The following is a 27606-nucleotide window of genomic DNA, read 5'->3' as shown; positions in this document are numbered from 1 at the left end:
AGCGTGTCATTCTGATAGCGATGTCTCACAGCTGTTTTTCAAATGTTAAACACAGAACAGATATTTTTACTTCAATGTCCCCAGATTAGAGATTCGCCTGAAATATATATAAATAAAATATATTGCTAGGAGACGATATCATTTTTTCCCCGTAGCATAAAAGAAATGGAAATATTGAGGTTTTATGAGTTCATATTTATTTACTGTGCTGTAACACTCAAGAACCCATTCTGTTAATTCACTTGAGTGTTGTTTTTTTGTACTCGTTACTGAAAAGAAAAAAAAAATCGTTCAACAAAGTTCTGTTGTTTCCATTCTGGTGCCCAGTGAGACACTGGCAGGGTTCTCAAATTGTAATAATTTAAAAAAAAAACTTAGTCTAGTAAAATTGTTATATTTGCAATGTTTTCTTCCTCTTACAGTAATAATTTTCAGCAAATGTATTTTCATTTTTCAATCTGTAAAAATGTTTCTTGTTATAATAAAGGGCGCCTATGTGTGTCTTAATTTGAGCTTTACAGTAGCAACTGGTCTATTGTTTTGTTAACTCAGATCTGTATGAATGGACTCCAGATAGGTTTTTGAAACAAACTGAAATGCGACACGAGTTCATACCTGGAGAGTAAGTGCAGGGGCCATTTACAGTATCTGCATACGCCTCCTACATTTCTGCTGACTGAATGGTTGTGTTTAATACTGGCTAATTTTACGAGCCAAATGTAATACATTTTGGCGGTATGGCTTGGAAAACAGCAGGTAGTATTCCAATTCCTTTTGTAGTTAGGTTTACACAAGTGCCATTTTGCACACTGTGTCTCCCTCTTGTGGTAAGAGTTTATCACCGCTTGTAAGGACCCAACTGGCCCGCAGAGGGCAATCTCTCAATAAACATATGTGGGAGGGAAAAAAAACATCGATCCTTGCAGAATTTACTTGCCAGCAAAAACGATTTAATTAATATGTCAAAGTACTACAACGTCTGTGTTTGAAATTTAAAAAATTCGGCTCCGTTTTACTGATACTCGGATAGCAAACTGTATTTAGCAAAAAAATAACTACGGATCCCATGATGCACGGGGGCCATTTCTTCATCAAAGTTCAAAGGTCAAGCATTGACCGTCCAAATAAGGTGTTGGTCCTTAGCCACTGGTCTGCACGCGAGGGGATAGTGGCGCGCTCTAACAACACGTCTCGCGTGCCACAGGAGCTCGAACATGGTGAGCGGCTAATCGGTGCGCGTGCCCAGCCCTGTAGTCGGCGGACTTGACAACGGGACACAGCGAGGAGCTAACTAACGTTAGCACGCTAGCTCGCTTTACCCTTACAACGACAGCTAGGCTAAACTAGGCTAACATCGCCGGACTGGTCCCCTTAAACGCTACAGCCATGTTCGTGCAGGAGGAGAAGATATTCGCAGGGAAAGTACTGAAAATACACATCTGCACCATGGAGGGCACAGAGTGGCTGGAGGAAGTCACGGAGGACACCGCCATTGAGAAGCTGAAAGAGAAGTGTTTGAAACATGTAAGCTAGGTCGCTGGGCTGTGTGTCACTGCCGGTTTTCTGCTAGTCACTCCTGTGACCGGGGTGCTGCTGCGCCGCCGGCCGGGCCCGCTGTGTACACCGGCGGTGTCAGTGTCAGTGGTTCCGTATTTATAGTCACTGGGTAGACTTTGCTATTTATAATGCAGCAAGTTGGCTTTCTCTCAAGCAAAGCCTGCTGACTTGTCAACCCAGCGGTCCGATGCTGCCACCCCCCTTCCCCTCTGGGTTGTCATTGCTCGCATTAGGTGACAGAAAGGCATGTTGCATTTTTCAGGGTATGTCTGTTATTGGTCTCTCTCTCTCTCTCTCTCTCTCTCTCTCTCTCTCTCTCTCTCTCTCTCTCTCTCTCTCTCTCTCTCTGGCGTTATTGAAGTCAGATAAAGTGGCAAAGGTTTACTTGTTTTTCACAACTTCTTTGTAGACCAATGAGGCACATGGTCAGATTTTATTCTAACCCTTCTAAATCTGGGATACCTGAAGGAAACGTCTTAGAAGCTTCAGTCATTTTTTTTTCAAATTTAGTCTTCTCTTGTTGTTGTCATACTTCTCATTTATAACATTCTTATTTATGAGCTACTTTTTTTATTGTCCCTAATTATTCCAAGACTATAATGTGTCTGTTTTGCAGTATGTGCACGGAAGTCTAGAAGACCCCAAAACACTCACTCACCACAAACTCATCCATGCTGCTACAGAGAGAATCCTCAATGACACTAAAACAGTTGCTGATGAAAGTCTCAAAGATAAAGGTATGTCGCACCGTGTTATTTAAAAGGCTAAGTATCGTTAGAAAAGTCAGTCTTCCACGATTGCTATGAACCGGCCACGTTTCAATTCCACTCCAGATGTTTTGTTGCTGGTTAAGAAAAGACCACCACCAACTCCTCCAAAGACGGCAGACGTATCTACAGAAGAAAAGGCAAGTCACTCATTGAAACATAATTGACAGCATTTTTCCAGATAAGATTGACTCTTTATGTATTCTAAAAAAGCAGCACATTTTGAGTCTCTTTTTTTTAACCACCACAGGAAAGGGCTACTGAAACTAGCAAACGGCAATAAAATACAATGATGGGAAAAGTATTTTAACTTAATTGTGTACACCACGAGCAGCTTTGATCCATAATATTTTTCCTTCAACATCATTGTTAAACAGGTGCGGTTTCTTTCGCTCCCTCTGTGAGTGGGGTAGACCCTGTGCTGTTAGATTTTGAGTTTTCCTTTGCATATGCAGCTCTCTTCTCAGTATTTGAGACCTCGCTGTCTGTGTCTTGAAGATGATACTTTGTTTCCAAAAGTCATCAATTACCTCTTGTGTTAATTTGCGGAGTTCATCTTGAAAGTTTGTCGGACATAGGGACAGTATGACTTTTTGCAAATGGTTAATGTTTTCTACATTCTTTAACTCTGTTGTCTTAACAGAAGAAGCAGGAAAACAAGGCTCCAGACAAGGATGCCATTCTGAAAGCCACTGCCGGCCTGTCCACCCGTCACACCGATCGGACCGTAACCCAGCATAACATCAGAGATGTAAGCACATCTCTCCTCAGAGGGTCAGCCTCACTTACCACGGGCATATAAAGAGTCCGCACTTGATGCTTGGTGCAATTCCATACTGATGTAAATCAGTTGAAAAATTTTGAACCAGGCAATAAATTGGTATATAAAATCCTACATCCAGAAACCAGCCTGAGACTAAGGTTTTTTTTTGTTTTCAGCACAGACAGAAAGTTAAGTGTTTGAAAATAAACCTGAGTTTAGAATAAACTGAAACTGGGGATGCACAGTTGTCACTTTTTTACTACCAATACCGACTTTTACTGATCAGTGCAGACTTGGACATTTGTCTGGGGTCAATTGTGAAAATAAAAGAAAATATTTTTCCATGATTAGAAAATACAGGCTTCGGTTTGCAAAAAAATGCTGTGAATCAAGTCATTTTGCTTTTATCGCTAACATGTTACTTGTAACTTTGGTATCATATTTTAGTCTTGGGTAAGATACCATTACTCCATTTTAGCCTGTTATCAGCCCGATATCTGATACCAGTATTGATATCGATGCATCCTTATCTGAAATCCTTAAAATGGGATTATTTTATTATTTCATACTGTTGATAAGATTGATATTAGCAAAATTGGATCACTCACAATTTGATGTTTTGTCAAAGTTGGTATTAACTGTCTGCCACGTGCGTGTTGTGTGTGTTTAAGTGTTTATGTTGTACCAGTTTCAGACGGAGCTTAGGAAAATCCTGGTCTCACTCATTGAAGTGGCTCAGAAGCTCCTTGCCTTGAATCCTGATGCTGTTGAACTCTTCAAAAAGGCCAATGGTAAATCTTTCACCCAGCAATGCATTACTATGCAAGCCCAAATCCCATCATTGTATCAGGATAATTTTGATGCCCCGAGCACCGATAGAAAACCTTGTTTCGGAACTTAAATTTGAGTAACAGCATCTGAAGGTGATTTCCAGTTGTGAGTTGTAGGTACAGAATAATCTCATAATCCCTGCCTGTGTTTGTGTGTTTCTTTCTGTGTTAGCCATGTTGGATGAGGATGAGGAGGATCGAGTAGATGAGACGGCCCTTCAGCAGCTGACCGAGATGGGTTTCCCTGAGAGCAGAGCCATTAAAGCCCTCCGACTAAATCAGTGAGTCAACAGTCTACATCAGGGGTTCCCAAACTTTTCCATGCCAAGGCCCCCCAAATAGTATTAGCTTCTGGCCGGGGACCCCTCTTTTGCAAGATGTCTTTAAAAACCCATTGACAGTACTACGGCAAATGTAAAAAAAAACAAAAAAAACAAACAATTAATATGCAATCATAATTAGGGGTCCAAGCCGAGGGGGCTGGGGGCAAGGCGTTGCAAAGCAGTGTGGCTCCCAATACCAACAGCGCTGGGAACCCTATTGTATTCGCTCAGCTTTTTATCGGGTCAAAGCCAAGGGGGCTGGGAATCCTATTGTAATCGCTTGGAATTTTGTTTTTATTTTATTTATTTATTTATTTATTTCCTCCATCGTTAAAAGTGGTACTGCAGCATACACCTTAAAAGTTGTGTATGAAATTTTCAGGGGTGGTATAGAATGGCGCACCCATCAGACACCAAAAATGACACATGTGCACCAGCAGGTGGTGCTATAATCAAGGGAAGCGCGTTTTGGCCGGTAACTACAACGTCGTACGTCGCACATTCAAAAACCTTAAATGCATGTGTTCCTTGAATTGAGCTGAGTCTTGAGATACAGGCCAAGCCCATTTCCACCTATGAATTTTATTTTGCAAAATATGCGAAACCTTCTTTTTCAAACTCCTTCTAGGCTGTAAGTTCGATCTGCACCAAGAGTCAATGGACCCTCGTTATAAGAAGGTGTTAAAAGAACTCTGATAATACAAAAAGCGAAAGATATAAAAGGGCAACTGAGCAAAATTTGTCCACTAGTTGACACTTTTTCCCACAAAACTGCAAAAAATGCGAAACCTTTTTCGAACTCCTCCAAGGCTGTAAGTCTGATCTGCACGAAACTTTGATTAAAGGCTATTAAAAGAATTTTGATCATCCAAAAAATGCAAAAGTTATAAAGGAGCAACTTCCTCTATGTTGCAGTCAAAATAGGAAGTGTTGCATATCTTGGTAACGATCAGTCCTATTAGCATGAAATTCTGCTAAGTAGGCTGTGCAAAACTTGGTGCCTATTGGCTACTAGATGGCGCTTTTTCACAAAATTGCGAAATATGCAAAACCTTTTTTTTTTCTAAAGTCGTCTTACTTTTTATACACACATCAACTGCATTGAGATGACTCTCTAGATGTAGGCCACACCCATTTCTGTCTGTAAAGTTTCTTCGCAAAATTGCGAAACCTCTTTCGCTATGCTGTAAGTTTGATCTGCACAAAACTTTGCACCTAGAATCTATTGACCCTCGTGATCAAATGTTTTTTGTTTTTGTTTTTTAAAATCTGATTAGCAAATAACTGCGAAAGTTATAAAGGAGCAACTTCCTCTAGGTTGCTGTCAAAACAGGAAATGTTGCATCATATCTTGGCAACAGTCATTCCTATTAGCTCGAAACTTGGCCACTGAGGCTCTGTGCAAAATTTGGTGCCAATCACCCATTAGATGGCATTTATCACAAAATTGTGAAAATTATTCAAACTCGATTTACGTTGTATGTCCAATCTGCATAAAACTGACCCTAAAAAAAATTAGTGACAGCTTCACCTTCAAACACCTGACAATTCACAAAACATATTGGCCTTATTACTGAAACTATTATTATACAGATACTTTGTGACACTTTGCTGCACTTTCACCCTATTCTTGTCCCAATACATATTATGTATGACACTTGTACAGCAGCTGCTTAACCTCACTCCTCAACACCTTTAATCATTTAATCAATTAATCAACACCTTTAAACCTCCGATGGCCACATGGAAACACCTGAAACCCCACAAAATGTAAACCTGGAGTCTCCTAAATGCCATCGTAATTCTGAGAAAGATAAAATGGCCATAGATGGGTGCCCAAATACTTCAGAATGAATAATTGTTTAAAACAGCTTGCTCTTTCCTCTTGTCTTGAGTAATCATTTTGCTATAATGACAATTGGAAAAATTAAAAATATTAAGAGTTTGAAAGCCTTCATTTTGGGAATTACTGCTGTATTTACACACATATGTACAAAAAACAGACTTGAAGCATAAAAAGAACAGGTCCACGGTGTTCATAGGATACAGTTAAGACGCTCACCCACACAGAACCAGTGTGGACAACAGCACTGATTAAGGTGAGAACATTTCAGATGTAAGAAATGCACAACTGAAAGTCTGGTGCAGACCAGGGGTTGGATTTTCCTCTCTAGATATTCCCAGATAATGTTTTCCTGCTTTTAAAGTTTTGCGTATTCCTCGTGTGGGATGTTTTGTGTGAACGTCATACCAAGGCAATTTCCGTTTTTTGTGGAAACTCACATGGCTACTGATTAGACTTGAGTTGTATTGAAGTGAAAGGGTTATTAAGGGTTATCATCAAAAAGACATGCATGTTAGGGTTAGTACTCCTGTCTGTGCCCCTGACCAAGGCATGGCCAGACAAACTGGCGTTGGTCCCCGGGTGCTGCACGGCGGCTGCCCACTGCTCCTGGCTACACAGCTAGGATGAGTTAAATGCAGAGAGGAATTTTCCCACGGGGATTAATAAAATATAGAAAAGTGCTATATAAAGGCCTCTTGTGAAAATCAGTGCAGCTTTTCGCGGTCTGTTCAGTATCTCTTGTACTTTTGGTGCCTCTATGTCTGATAAGGGGTATATTAAAATTTGCTAGAATTAAAATTAAAAAATGAACATTCAAATTAGAGGACAGGAAGAAATGGAAACAGATGATCAGCGGTGGCGATCCCTAACAGGAGCAGCTGAAAGTAGTAGTAGTAGTAGTAGAAGTGTGTCTGATAAGGGGTATATTAAAATTTGTGATTTAAACAACACGTGGAGCCAATGTGGAAGAAGGCCCATGTAGGTTTGATATGTATACATCTGAATGTCCCTCCCAAATGAATAAGGAAAATGATTTTAAAACTATTCTGAAATGATTAATTGCATGGATGCACAACTGTATGGAATCAAATTTAGCTTTGGCGTTTGTGAATTAGCCTCCATGCCTTTGCTGTGATGATGCATGTTTTCAACAAGAGTCAAGATGTGAGGCGGTAATATTATCGTTATGAGTTGTTGCTTACCCCTCCTCCACCAAACCTGCAGCATGTCAGTGACCCAAGCCATGGAGTGGCTTATTGAGCACGTGGACGACCCATCCGTGGACGCTCCCATACCTGGTCAGGACTCCTCCGGAGCGGGGGGAGCGATGGCTGCGGCCACGCCGGGCCCCTCAGCTTCAGCCTCTGCCTCGACCTTGGCCCCCCAGCTCCTCCGGAGCCTCTCCCAGTCCAGCACAGAGGAGGGCGCCAGGCAAGACGAACTCACCGAGATCTTTAAGAGGATCCGCAGGAAACGAGAGTTCAGGCCAGACTCCAGAGTAGGTGGCTCTCTCTTCGTTTATTCATTTGTGTTTGTTTAGTTCATCTTCATTCATCTATTCATTCATTTGTTACTTCTAGTTAATTCTGGGGGGGGGGGGGGGCTGAAGAAGCCAGTTGTAATTCAGGCTTGTAGCTTTACCTGACCTCTCATCTTTGTGTCTAGCTTAACACGGGTGAGTAATGTTAACACATTTTTGGGAGCTTTCATGCCTGACAGTGTATCCCACTGGACTCAGTTTATTAGTTTAGCCAGTTACTCCAAACAAACTATCAAACATACACTACCGTTCAAAAGTTTGGGATCACCCAAACAATTTTGTGTTTTCCATGAAAAGTCACACTTATTCACCACCATATGTTGTGAAATGAATAGAAAATAGAGTCAAGACATTGACAAGGTTAGAAATAATGATTTGTATTTGAAATAAGATTTTTTTTACATCAAACTTTGCTTTCGTCAAAGAATCCTCCATTTGCAGCAATTACAGCATTGCAGACCTTTGGCATTCTAGCTGTTAATTTGTTGAGGTAATCTGGAGAAATTGCACCCCACGCTTCCAGAAGCAGCTCCCACAAGTTGGATTGGTTGGATGGGCACTTCTTGCGTACCATACGGTCAAGCTGCTCCCACAACAGCTCAATGGGGTTCAGATCTGGTGACTGCGCTGGCCACTCCATTACCGATAGAATACCAACTGCCTGCTTCTGCTCTAAATAGTTCTTGCACAATTTGGAGGTGTGTTTAGGGTCATTGTCCTGTTGTAGGATGAAATTGGCTCCAATCAAGCGCTGTCCACTGGGTATGGCATGGCGTTGCAAAATGGAGTGATAGCCTTCCTTATTCAGAATCCCTTTTACCCTGTACAAATCTCCCACCTTACCAGCACCAAAGCAACCCCAGACCATCACATTACCTCCACCATGCTTAACAGATGGCGTCAGGCATTCTTCCAGCATCTTTTCATTTGTTCTGCGTCTCACAAACGTTCTTCTTTGTGATCCAAACACCTCAAACTTGGATTCATCCGTCCACAACACTTTTTTCCAGTCTTCCTCTGTCCAATGTCTGTGTTCTTTTGCCCATCTTAATCTTTTTCTTTTATTGGTCAGTCTCAGATATGGCTTTTTCTTTGCCACTCTGCCCTGAAGCCCAGAATCCCGCAGCCGCCTCTTCACTGTAGATGTTGACACTGGTGTTTTGCGGGTACTATTTAATGAAGATGCCAGTTGGGGACCTGTGAGGCGTCTGTTTCTCAAACTAGAGACTCTAATGTACTTATCTTCTTGCTCAGTTGTGCAACGCGGCCTCCCACTTCTTTTTCTACTCTGGTTAGAGCCTGTTTGTGCTGTCCTCTGAAGGGAGTAGTACACACCGGTGTAGGAAATCTTCAATTTCTTAGCAATTTCTCGCATGGAATAGCCTTCATTTCTAAGAACAAGAATAGACTGTCGAGTTTCAGATGAAAGTTCTCTTTTTCTGGCCATTTTGAGCGTTTAATTGACCCCACAAATGTGATGCTCCAGAAACTCAATCTGCTCAAAGGAAGGTCAGTTTTGTAGCTTCTGTAACGAGCTAAACTGTTTTCAGATGTGTGAACATGATTGCACAAGGGTTTTCTAATCATCAATTAGCCTTCTGAGCCAATGAGCAAACACATTGTACCATTAGAACACTGGAGTGATAGTTGTTTGAAATGGGCCTCTATACACCTATGTAGATATTGCACCAAAAACCAGACATTTGCAGCTAGAATAGTCATTTACCACATTAGCAATGTATAGAGTGTATTTCTTTAAAGTTAAGACTAGTTTAAAGTTATCTTCATTGAAAAGTACAGTGCTTTTCCTTCAAAAATATGGACATTTCAATGTGATCCCAAACTTTTGAACGGTAGTGTATATCAACCAGTTTGTCTGTGTCTGCCCTGAGAGGCATTCAGGAACTACCTGTAAGTGAAAGCAGAAATGGAGAATTTGAAAAAAAGAGCCCAATCTGAGCCAGACTGGAGTAACACCATAGAGTCATTTATTCTGTTAAAACAGCCTATTGGAATGGTTTTGTGAACTATTTTCCGATATTGTGTAGTACATCTGGGCCTGGCATATATGCAGATTGTGATTGTTGTGAAGTTAAGATGGGAACATCCTGTTAACACTGCTTTTGTCTAACAGTTCATACAGTGCATCCAGAAAGTATTCACACCCCTTCACTTTCCCCACATTTTGTTATGTTACAGCCTTATTCCAAAATGGATTAAATTCCTTTTTTTTCTCATCAATCTACACACAATACCCCATAATGACAAAGTGAAAAAGGTTTTGTAGAAATTTTTGCAAATTTATTAAAAATAAAAAACTGAAATATTGCATGTACATTATTCACATCATCATGTACAGTATTCACACCCTTTACTCAGTACTTGGTTGAGGCACCCTTGGCATCGATTACAGCCTCAAGTCTTCTTGGGTACGAAGCTTCAAGCTTGACACACCTATGTTTGGGGTATTTCTCCCATTCTTCTCTGGTGATCCTCTCGAGCTCTGTAAGGTTAGATGGGGAGCGTCGCTGCACAGCTATTTTCAGGTCTTTCCAGAGATGTTCAATGGGGTTCAAGTCTGGGCTCTGGCTGGGCCACTCAAGGACATTCACAGACTTGCCCCGAAGCCACTCCTTCGTTGTCTTGGCTGTGTGCTTAGGGTCGTTGTCGTGTTGAAAGGTAAACCTTCGCCCCAGTCTGAGGTCCTGAGCACTCTGGAGCAGGTTTCCATCAAGGATCTCTCTCTACTTTGCTCCATTCATCTTTCCCTCGATCCTGACTAGTCTCCCAGTTCCTGCCGCTGAAAACATCCCCACAGCATGATGCTGCTGCCACCATGCTTCACTGTAGGGATGGTATTAGCAAGGTGAGAGGTGCCTGGTTTCCTCCAGACGTGACGTTTGGCATTCAGGCCAGAGTTCAATCTTGGTTTCATCAGACCAGAGAATCTTGTTTCTCATGGTCTGAGAGTCCTTTAGGTGCTTTCTGGCAAACTCCAAGCGGGCTGTCATGTGCCTTTTACGGAGCAGAGGCTTCCGTCTGGCCACTCTACCATAAAGGCCTGATTGGTGGAGTGCTGCAGAGATGGTTGTCCTTCTGGAAGGTTCTCCCATCTCCACAGAGGAACGCTGGAGCTCTGTCAGAGTGACCATCGGGTTCTTGGTCACCTCCCTGACCAAGGCCCTTCTCCCCCGATTGCTCAGTTTGGCTGGGCGGCCAGCTCTAGGAAGAGTCCTGGTATATCCAAACTTCTTCCATTTACAAACGATGGAGACCACTGTGCTCTTCGGGACCTTCAAAGCTGTAGAAATTGTTTTGTACCCTTCCCCAGATCTGTGCCTCGATACAAGCCTGTCTCGGAGGTCCACAGACAATTCCTTTGACTTCATGGCTTGGTTTCTGCTCTGACATGCACTGTCAACAGTGGGACCTTACTATATAGACAGGTGTGTGCCTTTCCAAATCATGTCTGATCAATTGAATTTACTACAGGTGGACGCCAATCAAGATGTAGCAACATCTCAAGGATGATCAGTGGAAACAGGATGAACCTGAGCTCAATTTTGAGTGTCATAGCAAAGGGTGTGAATACTTATGTACATGCAATATTTCAGTTTTTTATTTTTAATAAATTTGCAAAAATTTCTACAAAACCTTTTTCACTTTGTCATTATGGGGTATTGTATGTAGATTGATGAGATGCAATATTTCAGTTTTTTATTTTTAATAAATTTGCAAAAATTTCTACAAAACCTTTTTCACTTTGTCATTGTGGGGTATTGTATGTAGATTGATGAGAAAAAAAAGGAATTTAATCCATTTTGGAATAAGGCTGTAACGTAACAAAATGTGGGAAAAGTGAAGGGGTGTGACTACTTTCTGGATGCACTGTATATTCGTAAAATCCCTGGTTGATGCCTTTCGTAAATTTAAGTCTGTCCCAGTTCCTGCCATTTTAGAGCCTGTAGGGGAAGTGAAGGTGACAGTGTCAAAATGTCCTTTGACGTAGCTGCCATTTATCAAGTGTAGTTCATTAACAAATTGACGCTCCAAAACCACGCTGATAAAAAGCGTTTCCAGTGGAAGAACTGCAGCAAAGGTAACATCCCCTGAATCTGGCAAATCCAATGGACTGTTCTATAGATGAGATAGGGCCCCCTACTGGCTTGTATGTCATTTCATAATGTGGTGTATAGTGACAGTGCTTACTGTATTGTAACAAGGCTGTTAAAAAGATTTTTTTAACTGAATGACAGAACAACCTTTGTCTAACTTGTGTTTGCAGGCAGTGATTGCATTGATGGAGATGGGCTTCGATGAGAAGGAGGTGATCGATGCTCTCAGGGTCAATAACAACCAACAGGATGCCGCGGTGGGTGTACTTGACCCCCCCTGACAGCAGCGTTGGGGGGGGGGCATCATTATTTAGAAAGTACTGCACTTGTGAAATGATCTTCGGTTTTAATTCAGATTTTTTTAGACTGACCTTTTGGTGAGCCTGTAATTTTATTGCCTTTGTTCTCAACCCTTTCCATGTTTTTGTAATAGTAATGATGATGATAATGATGATGAATACTATCATTAAGTCAGGCCACAGTTACAGATAGACATCTATAGCTGTTTAAAAGTCTGCCCCGCATTTATTCACCAAAACAAGCTGTACATTGATTTAATTCTGAATAAATTAAATCGGATTAGAAAATAAACTTTTTCCATTTTGCTGGGAGCCCCCTTAAAGGCCCCTGGCGGTCCCTACTCCCGTTTGACCAGCAGTGCCACTGTATGTCACAGAATATGGGGGAGGAAAGGCATCTTTGTTTCTCACGCTGTTTCTCATCCTGTAGTGCGAGTGGCTGCTGGGAGACAGGAAACCCTCACCAGAGGACCTGGACAAAGGCATCGACACCAACAGCCCTCTGTTTCAAGCCATCCTGGAGAACCCGGTGGTTCAGCTGGGCCTCACCAACCCCAAGACGCTACTCGGTACCTCCGCCCCATCTAATTCAGTCCAAACACCAGGATTGTGAATTTATAATGTGTGGTCCTTGTAAACAACAGCCATCTTCCTAGAAGTCATATAGTAAAGGTACAGTCCGTAATGGCACGCACCACCGCGGCTAAGTGGAGTGCTCCGATAACACGAGCGCTCTACCAAAGAAACATCATCGCTGTCGGGTCAACAGCATTGTGAACTTGTTTGAGAAATGGAGATGGCTGAAAGCCTCAAAAGGAGTAGAAAGTGATGTGGCATTGGCTGGTTTTCTCATTCGCAAGTCTAACCAAAATAACCACAGAAGTGGGGCAGAACCGCCAAGCGCATCCGTTGTGGACTGTACCTTTAAGGTTCATTCGATTTCAAACTGCATCCGACATATTGTCTACTAAATTGTCTCTTTGTTTTCTTTTTCTTGCCTTTATTTGTTCCTATACTGTTTTCTCTCATTTTATTATGCCTCTTTTGCGTTTAAAGTGCTATATATATAATATGGTTGTCTTGACTCGCAACTATGTCACTATAGTATCACCCCAGCTCAAGTCTGCCAGCGATCTAACACCAATTTCATATTCAAATTGCCGTGGCCATTACTTACATCATTAATTTTTTATAAGGCTGGGGATACTTGCAGTCAGCTGAGAACTAACGGAGTCACTTGGATGAGTGATGGAACGTTTCTCCACTAAACCCTGCATCCAGTTGAACTGATCCAACTTTCATGGGATTTCTTCACCTGGATTTTTGAGCATGCATTGAGACATAGGTTTGAGTTGAAACTGAACTAGAGTTGGATGGGGGCAGGTTCTTGCTAATGTGCATTGTGTGTGTGTGTGTGTGTGTGTGTGTTTTTTTTTTTTTTTTGTGTGCAGCCTTTGAAGACATGCTGGAGAACCCTCTGAACAGCACTCAGTGGATGAACGATCCCGAGACCGGACCCGTCATGTTGCAAATCTCCAGAATCTTCCAGACCCTCAATCGCACATAGAGCCCCCTGGTGACCCCATTGCTGTGTGTGTGTGTGTGTGTGTGTGTGTGTGTGTGTGTGTGTGTGTGTGTGTGTTCCAAAAAAGACCTCAATGGCGGAAGATGTCTCGGTAGTGAAGGTGGATGAAGGCTGCAACAGAGGATGGTCCCCAATTGTCTTGGTTCTCCATGCCATTGGACTCTGGCCGCCCCCTGCCAAGGACTGTGTGGTGGCTGCAGGTGCATCAGCCTCTCCACATAAAAGGCTGTCACGTGCAAGCGTCCTCCCATTATGCGGCTCCAAGATCGACCTCTACACCCACCTGAGGACCTGGAGGGAGGACGGTCATACTCGACCCCGAGTGACGGCCAATGATGGTGTGTGTGTGTGTGTGTGTGTGTGTGTGTGTGTGAGAGAGAGAGAGAGAGAACAGGTGTGTCAGAGACACAAGTATTGCTTTTGCCTTGAAAAGACAAATCCTGTCGAGTGAAATTGTGAAGAGTGATGCAATGTTAAACATATATCTATTTATAACAATACAGAGGAAAAAGTCACTAATACAAAATGTTAACGTGAACATTATGATTATGATAACGGTTATGATAAGGATATTTTAAATGTCGTTTTTACATTTTAATGAGAACAATTTATAGTTACTATGGACATAATTTTATTTTATATAATTTCTCCATGTGCAAAAAATAAAAAAGAGCTGACCATCAGGCATCAAAGCAATGTTTACACTTCAGAGAACTGATTTTCTGTTTTGCAATGTGTAAGTATCAGTTTGTTCTGTCTCATCTAGTTGTTACACGTCATCATCAAGGGTAACTGTTTGGAGGAGTCTTGTCACTATTGAGATGTATTTTCTGTTCTCCATTTCTTTCTTTTATCTGTTTTTTTTTGTTTGTTTTTTTTTTTACCCCCAAGATGGCCCTGTTCCACATCGAGAGCCGTTTATTCGTCAATATCAAAAATTGTCTTATGGACTCGAAAGCGTGCCTGTCATGTCTCTGTAAAACCAATTTTAAAAAAAAAAGAGTATTTTTCTTTTTGCTTCTCTAACCGTATTTATTTGAATTTCTGCCTTTTAGAAGAAAACTGTACACTAAGCTGTCTGTCTGTGTCTTGGTAATTATTTTGTTTTGTTTTTAAACAAGGAACGATGCCACGACTGCGTGTTATTGTTGAAATGCTAATGAATGTCAGTGGTGTCGTGCTCATCTGGCACTTGTTCACGCGTCTCTGGACGTTTCCCGACACAGCCGTGATGATGATGATGATGATGATGTCCTTCCGCGTGAGAAGGTGGTCTCTGCTGGCTCCGGCGTCTGGTGCGAGGCGTCGGTGGTTTACCTTCGGGTCTAGCGTTTAAATGAGCGAAGAGTCCATCTCACTTCTTCCTGCGGAATCATCCAAGATTCAGAAACGCGCAGCTTCATCGTGCAAAACACAATAAATGAAAGAATTTGCAAAATCAGAGGTGGACTACTAGTTGGCCCTTTTTTGTTTTGTTTTGTTTCTTCTTTTGATGGTGTGTCGTCTAGACAAACCCAGATGTTACAGCAAGGCTCGCCTTTTCATTTTGTGTCCCCGTTGAAAACACAAGCTGTCTCTGTGCAGTAGGCTAGACTTGAAAATACATCAACCTGTGAAAAGCATATATCTGACCTGAATACTACACACGTGTGAAACGGTGTTGTCAGTGTGGCCCTAGTGCTGGGTTGTCCCTTCAGTGTGGGGCCTCTCCCAGTTTTATTGTGAGTTTTAAGAGGGCGGTGTGTGGCTTTTCTTTTGGCCAAGCTTTTGAGTTTTATGCAAATTATATGAAAAGTGGTACTGAGGTGACTTTCTGTTCATGGAGGGCAAATTTTTTTTTTCTTTTTCCTGTGTCCTTACTCTGCTTTGCTGTCAACTGAGAAACGCTTTAACAAACTTACTGAAGACTTTGCTTGCAGAACAGAACACCGCAAAACATGGTTTGGGAAAACCTGACAATTGAACACATTTAAATGTTTTTAAAGGGAACCTAATTCCTTAAATGGAGTATTATCTTATTTATACTAAAGCCAAAAACTATTTCAGATGTTAACATTGTGATCTTTGGAGAAGCTACAAGCTCATCTATCATTGATGTTAATGAGCAAACTGATACAAGTGTTGTTTGTACAAATCTGTTGAATATGTGCATTTTGGGTGACAGGCGGAAGGAAGGGTGATGAAAAAGAGTTTCACTTTCTTTATTCTGAACATGAAAGTATTTGTAATTAGGATGTGAAACGTTTCTCCAGAAGCCTCTTCTGAACACATCTACAATGTTGTTGCATGAATTTTAACCACAGCCAGAGGTGACCGATAATCTCAAATGTTCAAGCCAGTGATTTATTTTCCATCATTGTCCATTTTAAAGCCATTGGACTTGCTTAACCTGGCATTAGAGGGACTCCAGTGTACCGAAACTGTGTGACGTCATGGACAGCAGCAGGAGGGAGGCTGAGGTGCTCTTTTCATTCTGACTGTCTCACAACAACAGCAACCTATGCAATACACTCCCCCAACCTGTTCAATGAACCAGCCCCTGGGCTGCCACCCGCTAAATCACTGTTACATTAAAATCTTTTTCTTTGAGTCCTGTGCTTTATTCCTTTATACGTGAGAGAAAAGGAAGTCCGGGTCGCGTGGCGGTCTATTCCGTTGCCTACCAACACGGGGATCTCGGGTTCGAATCCCCGTGTTACCTCCGGCTTGGTCGGGCGTCCCCTGCAGACACAATTGGCCGTGTCTGCGGGTGGGAAGCCGGATGTGGGTATGTGTCCTGGTCGCTGCACTAGCGCCTCTTCTGGTCGGTCGGGTAATTGGATAAGAGAATTGAATCGGCTGGTGCAGAGTTGCTCGTTGACTCACATCATGTCAAGAAAAAGACAAGCAGTGCTGTTCCCGAATCTTCTGCGGCTGACGTCTGTAATGTCCATGCTTTGTAACATGTTTTAGTAATGTTTCTGGTGTTAGTTTTGTTTATTCTGGTCACAAGGGGGCGTTCTAGGCTAAAGTGTCATATATGTGAGACGTTCTTGGTTCACGTCGAGCCCGGAAGTAGCGGAGTGAGAGAGGAGCGTTAGTAGCCATGGGTAGTAGATACGCTTGCAGATGTGACGTCGTCGTTATGCAAAAGTTTCACTAAAGATTCCAAAACGCAGCTTCATGATATTTGAGTTTTTATTTTAAAACTTTACAACGTCCATAATTTATATGAAAAAAACAACAAGAACAACTGCAAGCCAGGAATTCTGCAAATTGTGTCACCTTATTCTGACTAGTACTGCCCAATGCCAAGAAATTATCCAACTGTATGACAGAACTGACTGACCCAGATACCTTACACCTAAATTTCAGTGATCTGTTGAAGCATTGTGAGAAAAATAGAGATAAACGTTACTAAAGAGCTGGTAGAGATGGTTGAAAATGACGCCGGGAAGCAAGCATCCTCACGGAGTTGGTTTTCTCACAAGGCAGCCAGAATATCTGCCTCTGTAATGAAGGCATGTTGTCATACAAATGCCGACTTTCCCTCTCAGTCACTAGTTAGGAGAATCTGCTACCCAGAAAGCTTCAAATTTACATCAGAGCAAACAAGGTGGGGTTGTGGTCGTGAAAAGCTTGCCTTGAATGCCCATAGTACATGAAGGTCTGAGAAGCATGGCGATTTTTTTGCTTTGGGATTCTGGCTTCGTGATTTCAACAGAAAATTCATTCATTGGTATTTCCCCAGATAGTGTTGCTAATTGTAGGTGCTGTGGTAAAGGTTGCGTTGAAGTTATATTGTAGAGCCGAAGTAACGGAGAAGACCGTAGGTTCACACTTTAGCCGTGTAGGCAACTTTCTTTAATCCACGGTAAATCAGCGAGACAAACAAAACCCACAGCTCGACTGAGCGGAGGTGGCAAGAAAAACCAGAAAACTGGCTGGACAACCATAACTTAACCCTGCGTTAACCTGCCAGGGCAACCATGACTTAACCCTTAGTTCCTGGGTTGAATTCTGTCCCCAATACGTGTCCACCACATGAGCCCCCCCAGAATTCGCCCTAGTAATCGAAGTCAGGCAGGCGCGGGTGGACGATAGGCCGTCCGCGGCGGCTCCGGATAACAGGGGCCGGAGTGTCTGTGGGAGGCATTGACGCGGGCCTGTGGAGGTCGGCCTGAGGAGCAGAAGAGGCAGCTCGGGCCTCCACGGGGGGAGGAGGCGGAGCCGGGGGACGACCGCGACGAGGAGGTTGGGCTAACTCCAACGGCTGCGTCAAGTCCAGGTGTGCGGGTTTAACTCGGTCCACTGAAACATGCTCGGCCGTGCCCCCAAAATCCACCACCAGGTGCTTAGTTCCCCGTTCCAGGACGCGGAAGGGGCCGTCATAAGGGGGTTGCAGAGGGGGGCGGTGTGCGTCGTGACGGATGAACACGTAGTCCGCTGACTGCAGACCTGGGGGCACCTGGGACACCGGAGCGCCGTGTTGGGCGGTAGGGACGGGTGTGAAAGCTCTGACCCCGTCCAGCAAGGAGGCTCGTTGGTCCACAGCTGACCAGGGACGCGTTGCATTGGGCATGAAATCGCCTGGGACTCGCAGCGGCGTGCCGTACACCAGCTCCGCAGAGGAGGCTTGTAGGTCTTCCTTCGGGGCGGTCCGCAGGCCCAGCATGACCCATGGGAGCTTGTCAACCCAGTTGCAGTCCTTGAGAGTAGCCCGAAGCGCAGCCTTCATGGACCGGTGGAAGCGCTCACATAGGCCGTTCGCCTGAGGGTGGTAGGCGGTAGTGCGATGAAGCTTGACGCCCAGAGCCTCACCCACAGCATTCCATAGCTCTGAGGTAAACTGTGGCCCACGGTCAGATGAAAGGTCGGAAGGCGTACCGAAACGTGAGACCCACGACCCAATAAAAGCCCGGGCCACATCAGCAGACGTCGTGGATGCCAGGGGAACAGCTTCAGGCCAGCGCGTAGTCCTGTCCACCACAGTGAAGAGGTAGGTGAACCCATGGGAGGGGGGTAGGGGACCAACCAGGTCGACGTGGACATGGTCAAATCGTCTCTCCGGCACTGCGAAGCGTTCCAGGGGCGCCTTAATGTGGCGGTGTATCTTAGCCCGCTGACAGGCAACACACGAGTCGGCCCACGCTTTCACGTCTCTCTTAAGTCCCTCCCACACAAACTTAGCAGAGGTCAGGCGCACGGATGGCTTACCGCCTGGATGAGAGAGGCCGTGCACAGCTTCAAATACGGGGCGTCTCCAGCTGTGCGGGACGATGGGCCTGGGCTGTCCTGTGGAGACGTCACACAGGAGGGTGACACCTGTGTCGCTGAAAGGAACGTCCTGCAGGCGGAGCCCCGTGTCGGAGGCCCGGAGACGGAGGATGCTCGGGTCCGTGGCCTGGTCCGCAGCCATCTGTGCATAGTCAAGGCCTAGGTGGACCGCTCCAATCACTGCCCTAGACAGGCAGTCAGCTACCTGGTTAGACTTACCAGCGACGTGCTGGATGTCGGTAGTGAATTCCGAAATGTAGGAGAGTTGTCGCTGCTGGCGAGCGGACCATGGCTCGGCCGTCTTGGACATGGCAAACGTGAGGGGCTTGTGGTCCACATACGCAGTAAACTCGCGGCCCTCTAGCAGGAAACGGAAATGCCGGACGGCGAGCCAGAGACCGAGGAGTTCCCTGTCAAAAGTACTATACTTGCGCTCTCGGGGTGTAAGCTGGCGACTGAAAAAGGCCAAAGGCTGCCAAGCCCCCCCCACCCACTGTTCGTGAACCGCACCAACAGCATAGTCCGATGCATCCGTGGTTATGGAAATAGGCGCTGTAGGTGAAGGATGCGCTAGCAGGGTAGCCTGGGAGAGCGCAGCTTTAGTCTCGGTGAACGCACGGTCCCGCTCTGCTGTCCAGTCGACCGCCTGGTTGGGGGACATGCCTTTCAGCGCCTCGTACAGTGGCCGGATGATAAAGGCGGCTCGAGGAATGAAGCGGTGGTAGAATGTCACCATCCCGATGAACTCCCTGAGCGCACGAGCTGTTTGGGGGCGCGGAAAGGCCGCCACCGCTTCCACCTTTGAGGGCAGGGGGACTGCCCCGTCCCCAGTGATGCGGTGCCCGAGGAAATCAATGGCTGTCAGCCCGAACCGGCACTTCGCCGGGTTGACGATCAGCCCATGCTGGCTGAGGCGTGTGAAGAGGGCATGAAGATGGGACAGGTGTTCTTCCTTGGAGGCGCTGGCGATGAGTATGTCGTCCAAATAGACGAAGATGAAATCAAGGCCACGGAGCACTGAATCCATCAGCCGCTGAAAGGACTGGGCCGCGTTTTTGAGTCCAAATGGCATTCGTAGGAATTCAAATAGGCCGAATGGGGTTGTCACCGCTGTCTTGGGGATGTCTGAGGGGTGCACGGGAACTTGATGATAACCACGGACCAGGTCGACTTTTGAGAAGACGCATTTGCCAGACAGGTTTGCAGAAAAGTCCTGGATATGCGGGACAGGATAGCGGTCAGGCGTGGTGGCGTCATTTAGTCGGCGGTAGTCCCCGCATGGGCGCCAACCTCCATCAGGCTTAGCGACGATGTGGAGTGGGGACGCCCACGGGCTGTCAGAGCGGCGGATGATCCCCATGCGTTCCAGGTGCTCGAACTCAGACTTGGCAATGGCGAGTTTGGCGGGGTCGAGACGCCTGGCTCTGGCGTAGACCGGGGGCCCCTTCGTAGCAATGTGATGCTCCACCCCATGCTTAGCGGTGGGTGCAGAGAAGGTAGGCTGGGTGAGGTCAGGGAACTCAGCGAGGAGGCGGGTGAACTTGTCTGCCTCTGAGAGAGAGTTGGCTAGACCTGCATAGGCCGCTTCCCTCCGCGTACATGCGAAGGAGGAGAAGGTTAAGGCATCGACCAGACGGCTGTTCTGAATGTCCACTAGCAAACCGTAAGCGCACAAAAAATCAGCTCCGAGGAGGGGAAGCGTTACATTGGCCATGACGAACTCCCACGTGAAACGTTGTCCACCAAAACACAGTTCTACAGACCGCACGCCGTAGGTGTGGATAGGGCTGCCGTCAGCCGTCGCCAACTGGGGGCCCCGCTCCCCGCCCATGATGTCGACGTCAGTAGCAGGGAGCACGCTTCTCTGTGCGCCCGTGTCACAAAGAAATCGCCGACCGGAGATGGTGTCGAGGATGAAGAGTAGCCTGCTCGTATCGCCAACACTCATGGCCACTACTGAGTGTTGGCCCTCTCGTTTCCCGTCGGCCTGTAGTTGCAGGGGGAACGGCACCGTTTAGCTTTCGCACCAAATCGAGCGTGGTACATACAGAGTCCAGAGGGCTTGTAGCGGTCTGATGCTGTGGCGCCACCGTCGGGCCACGCCCGCGATGTCGGCGGGGGGCCAGTGAAGGTAGGAGCCAGCACCCCGGCATGGGAGGAACGTTGTGTAGCGACGAAGAATCGGTCAGCCTCCTTTGCCAGCTCACGGGGATCAGTGATGGTGGAGTTAGCGAGCGCAGTCTGGACGTGGGGCGGCATGTTGCGCAGAAACAGCTCCATAAACAGGAAACATGGCTTTTCTTGACCCAGTAGGTTTAACATCCTGCTCATTAGCTCCGATGGTTTGCCATCTCCCAAGCCCTGAATTGCGAAGAGGCGACGTGCTCTCTCCGTTGCTGACAGTTCAAAAGTTTCAAGGAGGAGATGTTTAAGTGCGGCGTATTTACCATCGGCCGGTGGGTTGGTTATGAAACCGCTTATCCTGGAAGCCGTATCGCACCCCAGCGCTGCCACTACGTAGTAGTACCTGGTCTCGTCTGCTGTTATGTCTCTGAGCGCGAACTGTGCCTCAGCCTGCGCGAACCATGTAGCCGCGGAAGACTCCCAAAACTCCGGCAGTTTAATTGCAACGGCGTTCGTAGCCATAATGTGTGTGGTTTCAGAAAACTTATCCGAAAACCGACGTCGGGGTCACCAGTGTAGAGCCGAAGTAACGGAGAAGACCGTAGGTTCACACTTTAGCCGTGTAGGCAACTTTCTTTAATCCACGGTAAATCAGCGAGACAAACAAAACCCACAGCTCGACTGAGCGGAGGTGGCAAGAAAAACCAGAAAACTGGCTGGACAACCATAACTTAACCCTGCGTTAACCTGCCAGGGCAACCATGACTTAACCCTTAGTTCCTGGGTTGAATTCTGTCCCCAATACGTGTCCACCACAATATGCCCATTCTGTGTCAAACATTTTCCCACTGAAGATGGTCTATTTGTTTGGTAAAGAATGATTGTGGTGAAATGCAACGTTCTAGAGATTATGCATATTATTACCAAGTTCAAAGCCAAAGAAATGTTTGCAGTGAAGCAAAATATGGCGACTTTGCAGTTTGGAAAGAAAACGACAGTAGTCGACGAGGTAGTCTTGGTAAAATTCCTTATTTATACACATATACAAACAATTAAACTACGAGGGCTTATCTTTGATTTGATGATGCAAAACTTTTTATCCTTCGATAACGGATAGTAAAAGCAGTCTTGGGCATGTCCACCAACAAAGTGACTTGTATGCCTTCATTGATTCTTTCGTAAATATACTTGGTGTGTCTATGAGGTGTTCAGTGACATCCCTCCAACCGGTGTTTGGCAGCTTCGTGATGTCACTTGTCCACTGAGCTTCAGCAAGCATGAACGGATCGGGAAGTTTCTCTCCAGTGCTTAGCGTCAGTTTCGATTCGTAATGGTTTCTGTCTTCCTTGCTTAGACCTTCAACATATCGTAACAACCACAGATTTGTAGACTCGCTAGCCCTTGGCTAGCGGGTCGGATCATTTAGTTGACTGGTTAGCGCAGTCGCCCGTGGTGCGGGAGGCCCGGGTTCGTGTCCCGGCTGCAGCGGTTCCCGGTTGCCAACCGAATTCATTACATTGGTGGTCTGGTGAGACCGTGAGGCCATCGGGAGGGCGTGCGTCCGGAGGCGTGAGGGAGTTGATATTGTAGCGAAGTTGCTACCCCGTCAGAATTGTGCCAATTGTCCTGTTTTACCCATCAGGCGCTGCGTGCAGATTGTCAGTTGTTATTAAATGTTTTGTAAGTGTTTTATATGGTTTTATGTGTTTATGTGATTACTATTTGTTGTGGTGTAATTGTAGTTGTCATTCTGTTGTGTTGTGTAACCTTGGAACTGAAACCCTGAACAACTTTGTTGTTCGAGTAGATGACCACCGTGTATTGTGTCAGATTTCTGTAAGTTCTTGTTTCTGTGTGAGTTCAATAAAGGGGCTGCAAAGTTAATTTTGTCGTTGCTTCTACGTTCGCCACAATGTGCTGAAGCGCGGGCCGCGGTTGCCGAAGGGGAGGGGGGTAGTGTAACGACCTCTGATGTGTAGACTCGCTAGCCCTTGGCTAACGGGTCGGACCCTTTAGTTCAGTGTTTCTCAACCGGGGGTCCGCGGACCCCTAGTGGTCCGTGGTGTAATTGCAAGGGGTCCGTGAAAATAAAATATCTTTAAAAAAAAGATCCTATGACATTTATAGAAATAGGATTATTTTACTCAAATGTGACTGAGACCTTTATCTACCTAAACTATAAAGGGTAACAGGACTTTTTTCTCTAATTACATCTGTTTCACAAGTGTAATTTATTGTATTTTAATAAGAGATCTCGCTCCCGTTTGCATTGTTAAAAGTTACTGCATAAAAATTCTGTTGTTACATATATCTGAAAGTTACTGAATAAATATTCTGTTTTGTTACATATATCTGAAAGTTACTGCATAAGAATTCTGTTTTGTTAACTATATCTAAGTTACAACTGAAAGCTCTTATTTTTGCCCCAAAGAGTGAATAAATGCTATAATGCAATTTAAAATGCAGTTTCTACTGTTTCTATCAAATTGCAACCCCCCTCCCCCAAGATCAGGTGGAGGGGTCCTCAAGGTAGATCAAAAATACGCAGGGGGTCCAGGACCCCAAAAAGGTTGAGAACCACTGCTTTAGTTGACTGGTTAGCGCAGTCGCCCATAGTGCGGGAGACCCGGGTTTGCGTCCCGGCTGCCCCCCGAATTCGCTACAGTATTCTGAGATGTCCATCTTCTCACATTTCTAACTTTTCTCAGTTTAATACGCTTTTGTTTCGCACGTTGTTTCTCGGCTATGTTTTGCCACACGTTCTGCGCGCGCATAAAGGGATCTATTGGGTCGTATCATTCTGTCCAAAGCGGAGGGTTTATCAAGGCTCATCTGCTCTTGCCACTCTTTGTGTACTTCATCAAAAGTGATAAATTCACCGAAATCCATTATATTTAAGTTCATTTGGAGAAACAAAACTCAGTATTCAACGCAAATCACAGTTAGTCAGAGATTATGTCAATGGGGGATTAAAAGTCATGTAACTTGAATCTGTATTTTCAGCTTTCAAGAGTCAAATGGTTAAAATGTATTTCAAAACATCAATCTACATGGTACCATATCCCTAACAAAATATTCAATAAGGTTGGAGGGATTGACTTTTTGCTTAAGTGTGATTTTTATGTGTCAAAAATGCATATAAAACTGTGAGTTCCACAAACAAGGACTACATTATGGGGGGGGGGAATGATTTACCCACAAATATTCCCCACACAATTGACCCTTCGCTAAGCCCCGCCCCCTTGGTTACTGTTGCTACGCCTGGCAAGCTATCGTCCGTCCGCGAAATTTAAACATGGCGTTTACTGTCATGTCAGTGACAGATATTCCAGGTGAATTGACATCCAATTTCTGGAAAAGCAAGGAGATATCAGAGAGAAGTAGACAGAAAGGCTTGCAATATGCATTTGAAAGCTACAGCCATGATATAATTTGTCAGCGTGTGAATGAAGGGGAAATTAAAATCGAGGCTAAAGCCTACAGGTCCCAATATAAGACCCAGGCACCCCACGTCTTAACTATTCACGTTAAGGACAAGGAGATAAATGAACAACAATGCTCGTGTACAGCAGGGTAAGACAATATAGATAGTTGTATTTTGAGTTGTATTTTAAGCTGACATTTAGTTATGAGTCCATATAGCCTACTAGCTAGCTTTCAGCTCTAGCTAACATTAGGCTATGTTTTAGCTAGCCAGCTGGATCAGGGGAGCTCACATGCACTTTCCCGTTTGTTTAAAGTGCACCAGGATATTGCTCACACGTCGTGGGCTTGATCCATACACTGGATCTTATAAAGGCAAGAACAGACGAGTCAGCTAAATCCTGCACAAGCTTTCCACAACAATGGCACAAACCAAGAGGTGGTAAAATAAAGGCTGTGCCCGTATCATCGGTGGTGGTCGCAAAGGCTAGACAGGATCGAAAGCGGAGACCAGTTGACTGTCACGTTAGCTAACCTAGCTAGCTAGGCTAGCTAACGTTAGCAAGCTTACCTTGGAGCAAACAGAAGTGTTTTTGTTTATCCTCGATGGATTCAGCTGTTTGATCCACATTCGACATTTTTCCTCTTGTGTTTTACGCTTAGGAAAAGCCAAAAATACGACCCCATCCTCCAAACTTTTAGGATATCTGCTGTCTGATTTACAGGTACCGTAAGCGCACCGCTTCGGCATTTCCTTGATAGCTTGCCAGGCCTCCCCTGCTTAGTAACGGTTACTAACGTAGGATTGGACAGTGGCTGTTCTAGGGCGGGGCTTAGCGAAGGGTCGATTCTTTATTATGGAACAACGGGGTTATTACCATAAACAGAAAACCTATTTTCAGAGCCGATTGGTTTGACAATGGTTTAACATTTGTACATGACTTACTGAATTCAGATGGACTTCTAAGTACAGAATTACTATTTCAAGAAAAGGTTATGAAAAAAATGTCACACCAGAAGCAGGAAGAGAGGACCCAAATGCAGAGTCGCCGCTGACGAATTACCGAAACGAGGGGAGGCTCGTTAATATTGATGAAAGAAGCGCTGCTTGATTGGTCGGTGAGGGCTCATTAATATTGATGAAAGAAGCGCTGCCTGATTGGCCGGTGAAACGTTGCTGCTCGCTCTGACGTTTGCGTTGCTCCTGTCAAGACATGCTGAGGAGATGAGCGTAAGGTAAACGAGCGTTAATACATTTCCTTTTGTTAACGGATAGTGGTTAGGGGATCAATATGTATAGTATATTGATGTTATGGGCGAAGATCGGTTATAACTTATGCTAGCTGACGTAGTTGACTAGCCAAGCATTGACAGGGCAACGAAGGAATAACGTGCTTTGACAGGAGCAACGTGAACGTCAGAGCGGCAACGTTTCACCGGCCAATCAGGTAGCGCTTCTCTTATGAATATTAATGAGCCTTCCCCTGCCACTCGCCGGCCAATCAGGTAGTGCTTCTTTTATGAATATTAATGAACCTTCCCCTGCCACTCACTGGCCAATCAGGCAGACCTTCTTTATGAATATTAATGAGCCTCCCCCTGCCACTCAGGTAGTGTTTCTTTTATGAATATTATCAGCCTTCCCCTGCCACTCACCAGCCAATCTTTTATGAATATTAATGAGCCTTCTGGGCCAGAACGATGATTTATTAACACAAACTAACTTATATAATTAGGAACAGAAGCTACAGACATCCGGGAAGGCTTGGTACAAGGCGTGCAGCATCCAGCTACCAAGAGTCAGTCTGACGATTTAACAATGCACCAGGGCAACCAGGGGGAATATATAACGGCCGGAGAGCCAATCAGGGATATGGGGAACAAGTGAGCAGGGCAGGGCAGGAACAGGCTCGCCAATTAGGGAATGGGGAACAGGTGAGCAAGGGAGGACAGGAACAGAAATGGCAAGCTAAGTAAGAGAATGGGGAACACGAGAGTGACACAGTGGGAGGAACAGACATGGCAAACCAATCACGTAATGGGGACAGGTGAGCAAAGCAGGGGCAGAAATGGCAAGCCAAATCGGGGAATGGGAAACGGATGGGCCTAGCTGACCCAGACCACACAACCATGACAGTTTAACATTTGTACATGACTTACTGGATTCAGATGGACTCTGATTATCCTTCAACGAGTTTACTGTTAAATACAGAATTACTATTTCAAGAAAAGGTTATGAAAAAATCTGCAAAGCAATTCCCATTCCTTTACTTCGAATGTTACAAAGCAGTATACAATATTCTTCGGTTGTACCTTCTTTGCCTTCTCTAAAGGGTGATAATGTCAATCTGCTGGATTAAAGATGTGATAACAAAAAAGTTACTTTAGTCTTCAAATATAAAAATTTCGCGGACTTTAACTCTTGTCTTGTACGGGATAACAGTGAGGCCCTTAAGGAGGCAATCCTTTTCTTTTTATGTATCTTATCCTGTTGCTCCTAATGTCAAAGAAACCTACTTTAAAATAGTATCTGCGATATACCCTGTTAGTGACTTTCTTCACAAAAGATTTAAATTTAAAGTGGATCCTCATCCTTTGTTCTTCAGAAGCTGAAACTATTGGCCATCTATTTTTAACTGCTCATATGCTAATTTGTTTTTGGTCTGATATTCATAATTGGTTGTCTTTAAAACGGGATGACATACCTTATTTTATATATAATGACATTATTTATCTTATGGTCAATTTAAATGCAAAAATTTCAGATCTTGTTAACCTCGTAATTATTTTGGCCAATTATCATATACATCCTTGTAAATGGAACAGCAGCGCCCCCTTTTTCACCGTTTTCTTGCATAGCTTTGCCAACTACTTTAAGTCGCTGAAAAATATGGAAAAAATGAAACGGGTTAAAATATTGTATACATCTATATCTCAGTTCTCGTAATTTTAAAGTCTCTTACCTTGCTCTGTTATGCTCCTTTCAATTACCCTCTTTGTTTCTTTTTTGTGCTTTTTGGGTTGTTTGTAAAATATTCTTTAGTCTCTTATTTTTTCATTATTCTGATTATATTCACGCAATTGTACTGAACCATCATTTCCACCATTGTTGATTTATTTTCGTCCTTCGTTTTGTATTTATTCCCAAACTTGTTCTGTAAAATTTTCTTGTAATTAA

The 27606-nt window shown here is 44.6% G+C and overlaps 1 protein-coding gene across 1 annotated transcript; it reads left to right on the top strand.

Annotated features, from left to right (window-relative positions):
• Positions 1-1134: 1134 nt before the first annotated feature.
• On the top strand, positions 1135-16187 carry ubac1 (UBA domain containing 1). The gene is made up of 10 exons (XM_056288527.1): positions 1135-1524; positions 2174-2294; positions 2391-2464; positions 2968-3075; positions 3776-3878; positions 4090-4198; positions 7311-7584; positions 11912-11998; positions 12471-12609; positions 13492-16187. Exons 1-10 carry the CDS (start codon positions 1387-1389, stop codon positions 13605-13607), a joined length of 1269 nt encoding a protein of 422 aa, XP_056144502.1. The 5' UTR covers positions 1135-1386; the 3' UTR covers positions 13608-16187.
• The last annotated feature ends 11419 nt before the right edge of the window (positions 16188-27606 follow it).

Source organism: Lampris incognitus, chromosome 1, assembly GCF_029633865.1.
Source record: "Lampris incognitus isolate fLamInc1 chromosome 1, fLamInc1.hap2, whole genome shotgun sequence".
Lineage (NCBI taxonomy): Eukaryota > Metazoa > Chordata > Actinopteri > Lampriformes > Lampridae > Lampris > Lampris incognitus.
Note: the sequence above shows the minus strand (reverse complement) of the source record. Positions and strands in the feature narration are given on the sequence as shown.